General features: G+C 42.8%; 1 protein-coding gene across 1 annotated transcript in view; it reads left to right on the top strand.

The window, feature by feature from the left end:
• skia (v-ski avian sarcoma viral oncogene homolog a) overlaps positions 1–12,108 on the top strand; it is a 63,145-nt gene continuing 51,037 nt past the window's right edge. Inside the window, exon 1 of the mRNA XM_079897304.1 lies at positions 1–1,431. Within this exon, the coding sequence (XP_079753430.1) occupies positions 520–1,431 (912 nt within the window). The 5' untranslated portion in view covers positions 1–519. The remainder of the gene's footprint in view (positions 1,432–12,108) is intronic.

The raw sequence follows: 12,108 nt of genomic DNA, 5'->3' as shown, positions 1-12,108 counted from the left end.
GAGCCAGACACACAAACACTGAGAGAGGGAGAGAGAGAGAGAGGGAGAGAGAGAGAGAAAGAGAGAGAGAGAGAGAGAGGCTGTGCTCACTGACTCAGTCACACTGAACTGCAGGGGCAGAGGAGCGGAGGCGACGCGCCGTGTCCGGCTGCAGCGATCTCTACTCGCAGGGGAAAATACGGATTTAAAGTTCGTGGATTGTGTATTTGACTCCTGAATTTGACGTGGGACAAGTTCGGCTCCCCCGTGGGATAGTTTTTCTACAACTTGCGCGCTTTTGCTTGTGTTACACTTGAGTTTTCTGTACGCGTCTGTCTGTTGATATGGACAGGAGAGAGCCCGCTGCAGGGGAAAAAGACACGCCGGTGGTAACCTTCGTCTGAGTGGGGATTTCATGAAGCCCTATCGGCCTTCTTGTGCTTGTTTTCACAGACTTGGATTTAGAGACGCGGTACCAGGACCTTTGAGTCGTATTTCTCGTCAGACGCTCGGTTTCAACGACAACGCGGTGCGCGAAACATGGAAACAATAACGCGACAGAGTTTCCAGCCTCACCCGGGACTGCAACAAACTCTCAAACAGTTTCACCTGAGCTCCATGAGCTCTCTCGGAGGACCGGCCGCTTTCTCGGCCAGGTGGCAACACGATCTGCTCTTCAAAAAGGATGGCAAAGACGTCCCGGAGCCCGTGCTGCATCTCCCCCCTATGCAGCCTCCTCCGGTGATGCCCGGGCCGCTCTTCATCCCGTCCGACCGCTCCACGGAGAGGTGCGAGACGGTCCTGGAGAGCGAGACCATCTCGTGCTTCGTGGTGGGCGGCGAGAAGCGCCTGTGCCTGCCGCAGATCCTCAACACAGTGCTGCGGGATTTCTCGCTCCAGCAGATCAACTCGGTGTGCGACGACTTGCACATTTACTGCTCGCGTTGTACCGCCGACCAGCTGGAGATCCTGAAGGTGATGGGGATCCTGCCGTTCTCCGCGCCGTCCTGCGGGCTCATCACCAAGACGGACTCGGAGCGCCTGTGCAACGCGCTCATCTACGGGGGCACGTACCCGCCGCACTCCAAGAAGGAGCTTTACGGCTCCATCGAGCTGGAACTCACCGAAAAGAGCTTCAAGATCTATCACGAGTGCTTCGGGAAGTGTAAGGGTCTTCTGGTCCCGGAGCTCTACACGAATCCCAACGCGCCCTGCATACAATGCATGGACTGCAGGCTCATGTACCCGACCCAGAAATTCGTGGTGCACAGTCACAAATCGCTGGAGAACAGGACTTGCCATTGGGGCTTTGACTCGGCAAATTGGAGGGCGTATGTGCTCCTGAGCCCGGATTACACGGGGAAAGAGGAGAAAGCGCGTCTGGAGCAGCTCCTGGATGACATTAAGGAGAAATTTGACTTCGCCAATAAATACAAGCGGAAAGCATCAAGGGTGAGCCAGTTTGTTGCATTTTGCGCTGCATCCCCTGCTCTAGTGCAGGGAGAACTGATTAAGTTTTGTTGTAGTGGACTACATGTGTCAGACGTCTATGACAAGACGTTTCATCCTTTTAAACTCACTAGTGCCTATTTTGCTGCTTGTTTTTTAATGACTAGTTGTAAGCCAATTGAGACTTTTCACGAATAACTTCATTACTTATTCCAGTAGATATAGTGACTAGTGGTGTCTATTAAATTAGTCCCAGGTATCAAGTAATTCATTGCAAACTACTTATTCCTTTGCTGCCTATTATTATCTTGGTAGAAGCAAATATTGGTAAGACAGTTTCACAGTGTCATTGTTGCATGTTACATGTAGTTACTATAGTAATAACTATAAATTGTGCATAATTACATGCATCTAAACCAAACCCTAATCCTAACTCTATAGTAAGTACATAATATTTAAATGTATAATTACAGTGTAACAAAGACACCTTAAAATAAAGTGTAACCCAAATGTTTGTTTCAGTGCTTCAGACATCAACTGTTCACTTCCAACTAGTATGTTTTCCACCTATTTCAGTTTTACTTGTAACTATTTAATATGTATTAATATTCAATCTGGCTTACTAGAAATAGTCTGGCTACTAGTAGCTATCTGTTACGGTTTTCCTAGAACTAATTGGATCATACTACTTTATTATACACTATTGTATCCCAAGTTGCTACTATAAATATTTTGAATCTTACTTGCAATTATATTGAACTTATATTGACCTATAAAACAGTCATTCTGACTAGTCATTGCATCTTGTATGTAAAAACAATTGATGTAATTAGTGAAATTGAAACTTTGTGTCACTTTTGGATTATTTGTTAGTAATTCAAAAATAAAATATTAGAAATATAAAAAAAATAGATGTTGTAGGAATGGGTCGTCTTCAGATGAATGCTTGGAGAAAGCCAAGGCCAATAGTGTCAGTTCTTTAGTGACACAAACTTCAGCCTCAACAGTAAGTAGTTATTTGGCAGATGTACAGTGCACTTCTTATAGGGACATTCCTCTTGGCACAACCTGAGGTTAAGTGTGATGGGGCACTGTGGCAATGTTCATGAATCACCTCTGCTGGTATTCAAAGCAACAATCTTAAAGTTGGCAGACTAGATGTTTTAACCGCTAAGCCACACCACCAGGGTGAAATTTGTATGTCTTAAGTTTTGCGTTGGCATATTCCAAGTAGTGTCAGCTTCCCTCCTTAGATGAGTGCTTGGAAAGGGGCCAAGAGTGTCAGTTCTTTGGTGACCCAGTCTCCAGACTCCAGAGACTATCATGATATTGGTTTCCCAGTCCAAATGTTACAACCTGATATCCGGGAGGGGGGTGAGATGTGGAATCTGCGGGCGGACGTCAAGATAGAATAGCCGTCGCAGTGGCCTAAATTTAATGGCATGAAATATTTAACTTGAGCAGACCGATGCAAAAAATGCAATCTCTCACAGAGAGCATTTCTTGGTTGCTTTTTGGGCTTTGCTGAATTTAATTGACCAGTAACTAACCCTTAGTGTCACAACCTCTGTCCCGTTAACCTTTACTGTAGATACAGTGCTGACTGCGTAAGCAAACAATCATTTAGAGCCATTAAAGGCTAGTAGTCTTCATCTCTCTCTCTCTCTGTCTAGTGCTTGTTTTTTATCATCTCATTCCTCCATCTGTCTCTCTCGAGCTCAGCATGACTTCCACATGTCCCACGGCAATGGCGTCATGTTATGGTAATTCTGAAATGGGCCGTTTAGCTATCACAGGTACTTGACAGTGGATGTGTTTTTAATGATCAGGCCATTGAGGGTTTAATCACGGGGCTGCTGAGGGGAAAAAAAACATGCTTTCTGAGCCGCACTCCAACCAAGTTTGCTGCTTAAATATGCATCGTAAAGTTCATTTCTGGGTATTTTTGGAAGGAATAATGTGATAAAGCAGTCTCGGGCTGATTGTTTTATGTTTATCTGCTTTGGGTTGTCTCCAGTCTCGGATTACTTGCATGTGTGGCGGCTCATCTTAACCCTGGGGCTCTAATGGTTGACTCTTGCTGCAGACACGGTCCTGTTTGTGAGGTAGAGGATTAGAGGAAAAGTTTTTTAGTAATGTGCCCCCCCCCTCCAATACACACACACACAAACACTCAATGAATGGCAGGCCTGGTCATTTGCATGAACTGTTTCCCTTGAATGGAGCTGATGATGCAGGGATTGGAGTATTGTGGTGGAAACGGAGTATGAACCAACAAAGAAGTGCATTCACCAACATCTCCTCCCTCCCATCTCTCTCTGATCAGCCCTCCACCACCTCCAGCTTACTTTCCCTGTATGAATAGAGCGAGAGAATGTAAACTGAGGCCTGCTCTCCACAGCGTGTTTACACACATTTGCCGTTTTCTGTCTCTTTTTGCACGGACGATGTGTGTCATAAGTGCTTTGCAGATTGAATTGTCCCTTACGGTGAATGACGTTGCCTCGTTAACATCGAGCTGTTTCCCTCGGTCTCGAGTGAGCCCAAAATGTCCCGGAGCTCTCTGCATTATCACATTATCAGACCCCCCACAGCAGGCTTTTATTCATCTCAAGAGCTTTCCTTCCTCTCACCACACACAAGAGGGAACACTCTCAAACCGTCTGGAAACGGAAGTGGAATATATCATTATATCCATCTAGAGAGAGGGAGATTCGGTGTATTTTTACATATGCCCGACCGCCCGGTCACTCCTTTGCCAGGAAGAGTCTGCGATTTGATATTGATGACTTCATAATGGCTTCCACACAATTTCATTTGCCACTCAGATGTTTGTAGAATAAGACTGAGGCTTGAAACGTGCTTTGAGCTATAAGCTCGATTTCAAATGATGATCGAAAAGTCTCTTAAGCTAACCATGGCTGTCTTTATTTGATCAAAAATACAGTAAAAGCAGTAATATTGTCTGTACTATTTAAAATAATCGTGGTCTATTTGAATATATTTTAAAATATAATTTATTCCTGTGATGGCAATTTTCAGCATCATTACTTCAGATCCGTCAGAAATCATTCTAATATACTCAAGAAACATTTCTTCTTCTTATCAATGTTGAAAACGGTTATATGTGCACGTTTATATTCATTTATGCGTTTGCAACCTTGCGTAACAAGCATTCCACATGCGAGTAATGTAGATGTAACAGTCTGTATGTTTGTATACTGTGTTTCTGTTGCTGTCTGTGCGATTGTGACAGAGCTATTTTGTTTTCTGCTGAGTTATTTACAGATCTTACTGTTCCTCATCTGTGAAAAGTAGTCTGGCAGTCTCTCTCTCTCACTCTCTCTGTCTCTGGGTGGGGTGAAGGAACTTCCTTTTTCTCTGCTGCTTGCTGAGGGAAGGTCACAGACTGTAGTTGCTCAACCTCCCTCTACATATACATGTGTGTGTGTATATATAAGCGTTTGTGAGTGCGTGTCTGTCTGGTGCTTTCAGTCAGCAGCCGGAAGACACAGAAAGACAGGATGTTCTGTGTCCCTCGCTCAGACACACAGTCAATAATTAAGCGTAAAATGTAGCCTACCTAGCCATTATGTTCTGTAAAGCTGTCTCAGGTCCAAACACATTATCTTTTAATACTCTGTGGTGAAGAAAATTGTGTTACGCTTGTCTGAGATCTTGTTCAAAGGGTTCAAAAGAGTTTGGCAGCTTGGTAAACATGGTTTGAGTTTGCTGAACTGTAGTATACAGGTTCAAAGTGTAAGTCCAGGTGTTGAGTTGGCTTCATGAGCTATCATGATTACTTTATACTGATAAAAATGTCTGGACGTAATTGTCAGGTGTGGCGATAAATGATTAGGTGGATTACGGACAAAATAGCTTGAGGGGCCGTTTACACGACACACTAAAAAAGTTCATGCGTTTTAGCCATTCATTTACACGACAACTGCGGTTTGGGGGCCTGAAAACGCTAACTTTTGAAAACGGGTTTCAAAGTACAAGTTTTTGAAAACAATACCGTTATTGTCTCCATGTGAACTACAAAAATGCAAATTTGTGAAAACGGATGAAAATTCAATGAATGTTTATAACAGCCCTGTTGTAATACGTTTTTTTCACTGGGCATTTTACATATCTACAGATTTCGCCTATAGGCTACTTGATGAAATAGTTGGCATTTTCATTTTTCAGAGCAGTAAGCACAAGAAAGCCCATATCATGAGCATTTCCCACGTAGTCATGCATTTGATTTCCCCCTCTGAGTTTCCTGTTAAATGTGGAGGCGTTTTTATCAGGGGTTATTTCGAGAGTTTTGGCAGACGGCGTGTTCTTGCCGCCAGTGCAGGAAAACCACAGCTCAGTGACGGGAAGGGAGAGTTGCGACAGCCGCATTCCAGGACAGCCACTCCCGAAGTGCAGCGAGAGACTGATTATGCAAACGTGTGTATGAATGGGCATGAATGAAGCGTGCCCTCTCTCACTCTCGTATTCGCATTCGCTCCGTGTCTGCCGGCGCGCGCGCGCGCACACACACACCTGCACGGTATCAGAACCCTTCTCCTGCTGACTTCTCGTCTCCTCTACAATCAAGTGTTTTTTCCCTTTCTCTCGATCTTTAATTCCCCCCAGGTGCTGGAAGTGGGCAGTAAACCTCTCTAATCATCTAGTCATTAAAGCATTTAACCGCTCTCAGCCTTTGAAGCAGTTTTCTCGCTTAATTGTTCGCTCTTTGGAAACAAAGCTACGTAATTTTCTCCAAATCACGCCCTTGAAAATGCTTTTGATGAACACCTTGCGTGTTCATTTTCTCTCTTCCGTCCTCCGCGTTCGGTTCGGCTGACTTGTGATTTTTATTTTGGAGAGAGAGAGAGAGAGAGCGTGGCATCTTTCCAAACCCCTCTCTACCACCACCCGAGCGCCTCAGAGAATTCTGGGATATCTGGTGGAGAACTGAGAGGGTGCAAGAGCTTTGGGAGAGGAAGCCAGTTCCCTAAGGGGATATTAGGTATGTCCCGTCTCATTCGCCAGGCATATCGCTCTTAAGCTGCGCACACACACACACACTCACACACACACAGCGGATGGCTCAACTCTACTCAGCAGCAGCTGGCCCCTGGTATGCATATCAATGGCTGCATCGCGAAAAGCTGCATTTGCGCATTTCTCTGCCTCCCCTTCAGAATGCGAGGGGCTTCACGGGTAGGCTACGGATAGTCCTGCAGCTGCCCCGACGATATAAACCAGAGGATCCGTCTGAGAACCGAGTCGAACGGCTGTTCTGAGACCTCACTGGTCAAAGTCTTCCTCAGTATGTTCCAGAACTTGGACTCGTGAGGTCAAAGACCTGCGAGGCAGAGAAACGGACCCTGTGTGGTTCAGTCGGTTACTGATATGAACAGGCTTTTGTTTGGATATCCGCAAGGGTCATTTTTATTGTTGCGCAAGAGTGCCAGACGAGAAACCCGAACAGTTTTACAAAGTATGAAACTCTGTGAAAAAAGCACGGTAATCTCTTGCTTTCACAACAAAGCTCATTCTTAGTTCCCACTGATCCTGGTTTTAAAAAAAAAATCCCTCATGTGTAGTCCTGGGTGGTTATTAAATTCGACAGGGTTTTTTTTTTTTCAGGAGTGAGCAGCAGCTGAGTGTTCTAACGAGTCTCCTTTAGGTGCTAATTAAGATTTTTCAAATAGTCCGTCACTGACAAGCCCGAACTGATGGATCATAACTGTGATTAACTGGGCAAAGAGAGAAAATATGTGGCTTTGTTTTAGAGATAAGACACGAACATCTCCCAGGAACAATTCAAACCCTAATTGCTTTTGTGGCTTTTTAATGCAAATGCAAGTCAATTCATTAGTGTTTTTTTTTTTTTACACTAACAGTTCAATTCATGTGTGAACATTCATGCTTGGCTTATTAGCCACATCCTTGCTAATTCGATCAGTTTTTCACCTCTCGAGCTGAGTTTTCAAATCAAAATGGCACTTATTCTGCTTTGCTGTTCATCGTTATTTAGCAACCTCAGCAGGGAGTAAATCTTTCTCTGTTTTTTTTGTTGTTGCCATCAATGACTTTAAAATATGCTTGAGAGATCAAATATACTTGAGAAATAGACTTCCTTCACACTAGGTGCCCTATTTAATTTGATGCAAGCAAAAGCGAGGCTGTGAGGGATGGAAATCCAGTTTGTTCAATATGCAATATCACAACCGTTTTTTAGGGATGCACGATATATCATTCATCATATATGTTTTATATTATGTTCATTTTTAATGTTATCGTAATCGGCCCGACAAGAAAATTTAGCCAATATATTAAAGCTGATAAATAATGGATTATTTCCTTCAGCTGAGACACTTCAGATGCGCACTGTTCGCCATGATGGTTTTGAATTGCTTTAAAAATGATTGGAATAACTTTAAAAAAAAGGAAAATACAGTTAAGTGCAACATGCACAGCACAAGTCTGTCATATAGGCTACATAAAATGGTGATGAGAGCATTATAAGTGTGTGCTTGGGACATGGTTTTAATGGTGAGACTTTTGTTTTTGTTGCAGGCTCTCAAAAATTAGATTTATCGGCCAATAATATTGGTCATCAGCTTTCAAATATAAAGAATTATTGATTATCGGCCAAAATTTTAATATTGGTGCATCCCTAATTGTTTTCCACTTGAAATGTTTTATATAGGCAAATCTCCATCCTCTATCAGTACAATAAGTGCTATATTATATATATATAATTTTAAGTCAGTAGTGAAGTTCTAATGTAGTAAGTATGCTGCATAGTAGGCAGTTCACTAGCTTTTCTAGCTCAAAGCATTGTAACTCAAGAGAGCTAACCTGATGCCCTTACTGCCTACACAGTTACAGAGATTCTTAGTGAACTCAGAAATGTTGCGATTTCAGTTATATTGCAATCGAAAAGAAGACATTTTGGGAAATTATACCCTCTTACATAATTTCCCCTCGTCATAGCTTAAACTCTGTTGTGACATTATATCACACCCTCTTAGACACACGCTGCTAAGCCTCCTAGTCTGTCCACCCCCTCCCCCAGGATGCAGTAGCTAAAATCTCATTAATGTCAGATGGAGATAAACACAGATAAAAGAGAGCGGTTCATCACAGGGCATCCTCTCTTTTCACACTCCTTCCACCAGCCCCCACACATCAGTCAGCCCAGTCAATGTGTGTGTGTTTGTATTGGCTGGCCTTTGGGAAAGCATTCATATACCTGCCTGATAGGGACGGCTGGGGGAGGTGGAGAAAGATGTGATGGGGGGGCTGGCAGACAGAAGAGTGTGGGATGGAGGAGGGAGCTTTTTCTGTGTCTGGCATTAACAGGGAGGAGGGGTGGGAAAATAGATGCGTTTCGGGGGTTTCCTGGGTTACTGTGATTGTCAATGCGAGACTGGATGTGCTAATATATAAAGTGTGAGGTAAATGTTTGATTTAATGAAAGACATGAACGTTTCATTTCAGGCAGACTGTCGGAATGGGCTCCTAGTCACACCAGAATAACAAGTACAAGTGAATGAACGAATTAGGAAAGAATGAATGAAGTAGGAAAGAAAGGAACTAGATCCAATGTTCTGACTGGCTTTATGTCTGCAACATGCGCTCTTTAAACAAATAAAACCTCATTCATTCCTACTTTTTTGTATTCATTCATTCATTCATGGCACTGATGTCTATTATTAATGGCAGTTAAGCACGGATAGAAAGAAACATGATGACAAATTACTGGAGGAGTTTGGCTTTGAAAAATTCATCACGCAACTGAATCGCCTCTCAGCCTCATTGTGTGCTTTAACATAAATATTGCAAGATTTGTCTGTTCTGCATTTGTAAAAAAAGGGAAAAAAAATTCATGACATCAAAATTAGACCTTACTTATTTTCTGTAACATTTTGATTGTATTGTGCATGATTCTGAAACAATTTTTGTTTTCTTCTGATGTAGCCAAGGCCGTGTGGGCGGAGACAATTTAGATTTACCTATAATGTCAAAGTCTACTTTTCACAATCCAATCAAATGCAGATGGATGCATTCAAGTTATTTATTCAATTCATGTTATTTACTGTTGAGTATTCAGTTTGAAATATGTCAAATTACTTAAGTGAGTAGTTTTATGTTGTTTTTTTAAGATCATAAATTCAAATTTTGTACAATTTGTGTGGGATTTCCAGCTGTATTTTACAAAGCTCTCTGGAATACTCGATTCTGATTGGCCAGTTCTTTTCTCAGGGCATATAATGCATCCTATGTGAAATTTCTGTCTGAAATTCACAGCAGTTCTTTAGACTGCTACTGCGATTGAAGATCGCTGAGCAAAATACGTGTTTTTTTGGTTTGTACATGGGGATTTTCTGCAATGTCAGCTGAGCTCTTTTGTCTTTGTGTGATGGAGTGAGTCACACTTTAGCTGGCAGTGTGTGTTTGTGTGTCTAAGAGCAGTCCGACACATGACCCTTCCCATCAAACCCCTCTATTCAGGCAGACTGACCAATCAGATGCCTCCATACAGCTCCCATCGGACAGATGGCTGTCTGACCGAGGCAGCGTGACATACACACACATTGAGAGACAGCGACACTTCCTCAAACTGAATGACTATGAAAAAAATGAGTTATTTTTGGAGTCAAGCTGCCCCTTTTGGAGTCACACTGCCCCTATAGCAGCTATCTATAAATTTCCATGCCATAGCTTGAGGGAAACATTGTAACGTACATTTGATGTGTTTGTAGACCTACATAAACGCCCCATGTTACTTGAGTATATTGCATAAAATATTTTGAATATAGAAATTAGCTTGCTCTATTTATTTTATACCTTACAAGTTCTGAAAGACTTTTTACAGGCATGTCAAGCCTTGTAAACATAGCCTCTGAAAGAAAGAAATAGACACGCAACATCCTTCCTAACCCCGTTCTAAATGAAGCTTTCGTCTGGGCCCAGTGGCACTGGTTTGAGATGCACCATAATTTGGGTTGGTTAGTCAGACTTCTATAACTGCCTTTCTTTGAAGCGTGCCCTACACAGAAGGAGTCTACTTTATAATGTGTAATTTGACATTGAAATGAGTAGACAGACATACTATTACAGTACACGGCTAGAAAATATGCAACTCAAATCCTCTAGTTATGTTTGCTGAGAGTGGAATCGCAGGGTAGGGTGAAACACTGCTGTCTGGGCTCTTGGCTTCATCTACAGAGAAGAGAGAGAGCGAGAGCGAGAGGGAGACAGATGATGGGTTTGCTATCGTGACTGCCGTTCTGATGTCAGTTCCAGACCGGCAGCAGGGCATGGATGATATTAATCGTACAATTCAGTGTGAATATGCGTAAAAAGGTAAATACATTTACTCACTCATAACTCCATCTGTCTGTCACCCACCCAGATGCTTCATCATTGAATCAGAACATCCACACACACACACACGCACGCACACATACATACTCTCGACTCGAGAGCTAAATGATGATGTAATCACAAGCCTACATAACCTGCCCACAAAAAACATGCCACAATTTTGAAAAGATATAAGCCTAATAAAGCGCATTTATGTAATCATGAATCAGCAGGGATAATGAATAAAATCAATTCACACACTGTATTTGTAAATAAAATGTGGAAATAAAGCATTAGAGCGTTTCAAATGCGGCCTTGTTGATTATCATGCAATGTTTCAGTTTTGTTCCGTCTTGTTTTCTTTCACTTCAATCTCTCCTGACTGAGGTGCAGCCTCACTGCACTGACTGAGGTTATGCTTTGGTCTACTAAATGGTGAGTTAGCAGACGTGTAGATTACACTATGACATCACACAGGTGAATCCCTGACCGTAGAACACAGTAATCTTGTTTCAAAGTTGACCTTTTACAGGCCACAGGCCAAGAATTACAAGATTACAGGCCACACAACTGGGGCAGAGGGCAAGTGTGTGCTGGTGTGTGTGGACACCAGTCTAACCACACAAAGGCCTGTCCTCACACCCCGTCTAAATGAACAACCGCAACGCTGCGGTCTGAAACACAGCACGGCTCTGCCATTGATGTGTTCTGCGTGTTTGCAATGCATCGGGAGGCAAATCAGAGTCTTTTTTTGTGCATGCGCGAGTATGTCTTGGTGAATGTTAAATAAAGGGAGGGTGCAGACCTAATGACACTCGTGGTCATGAGAGGTTGTTTTTGTCTTTGGGGTGATGGAGAGCACGCCAAGGTCCCACCTCTCATCCTAAAGTTCAACTGAGCTCCTTTTGTCCTTCAAATCTTTAAAAAGGATCAGCTGGAGCTCATGACCAGGACTAAGACTAGAAGACAAAGCCCAGGCCTGAGACTATTGTCGTGGCTGTGGTCTTCGCAAGCCATGCTTAATTTTTTTTGTCCTGTTTTTTTCCAGACTAAAGGGCCGTTCACATCAAGGATAGTAACTATAACGATAAATATAAAGTTTTAATAATCGTCTAACTCAATGAGAATAGGGAAGTCCACAACTGTAACGGCACAGAGGAAAGATATCATTGGAATCACTTTCTGAATGAAACGCTGACAGCCTATCAGAATCCACCCGACTTTAAACAGCTTGAGCATTTAAAGTGGCAGATGAAATAACTGCAGTGCACGCTTCGAATAGACAATATTATTGTGTGTTGTGGATGCTAACATAGTTATCGT

This window comes from Squalius cephalus (assembly GCF_949319135.1).
Source record: "Squalius cephalus genome assembly, chromosome: 16".
In the NCBI taxonomy this organism is placed as follows: domain Eukaryota; kingdom Metazoa; phylum Chordata; class Actinopteri; order Cypriniformes; family Leuciscidae; genus Squalius; species Squalius cephalus.
Note: the sequence above shows the minus strand (reverse complement) of the source record. Positions and strands in the feature narration are given on the sequence as shown.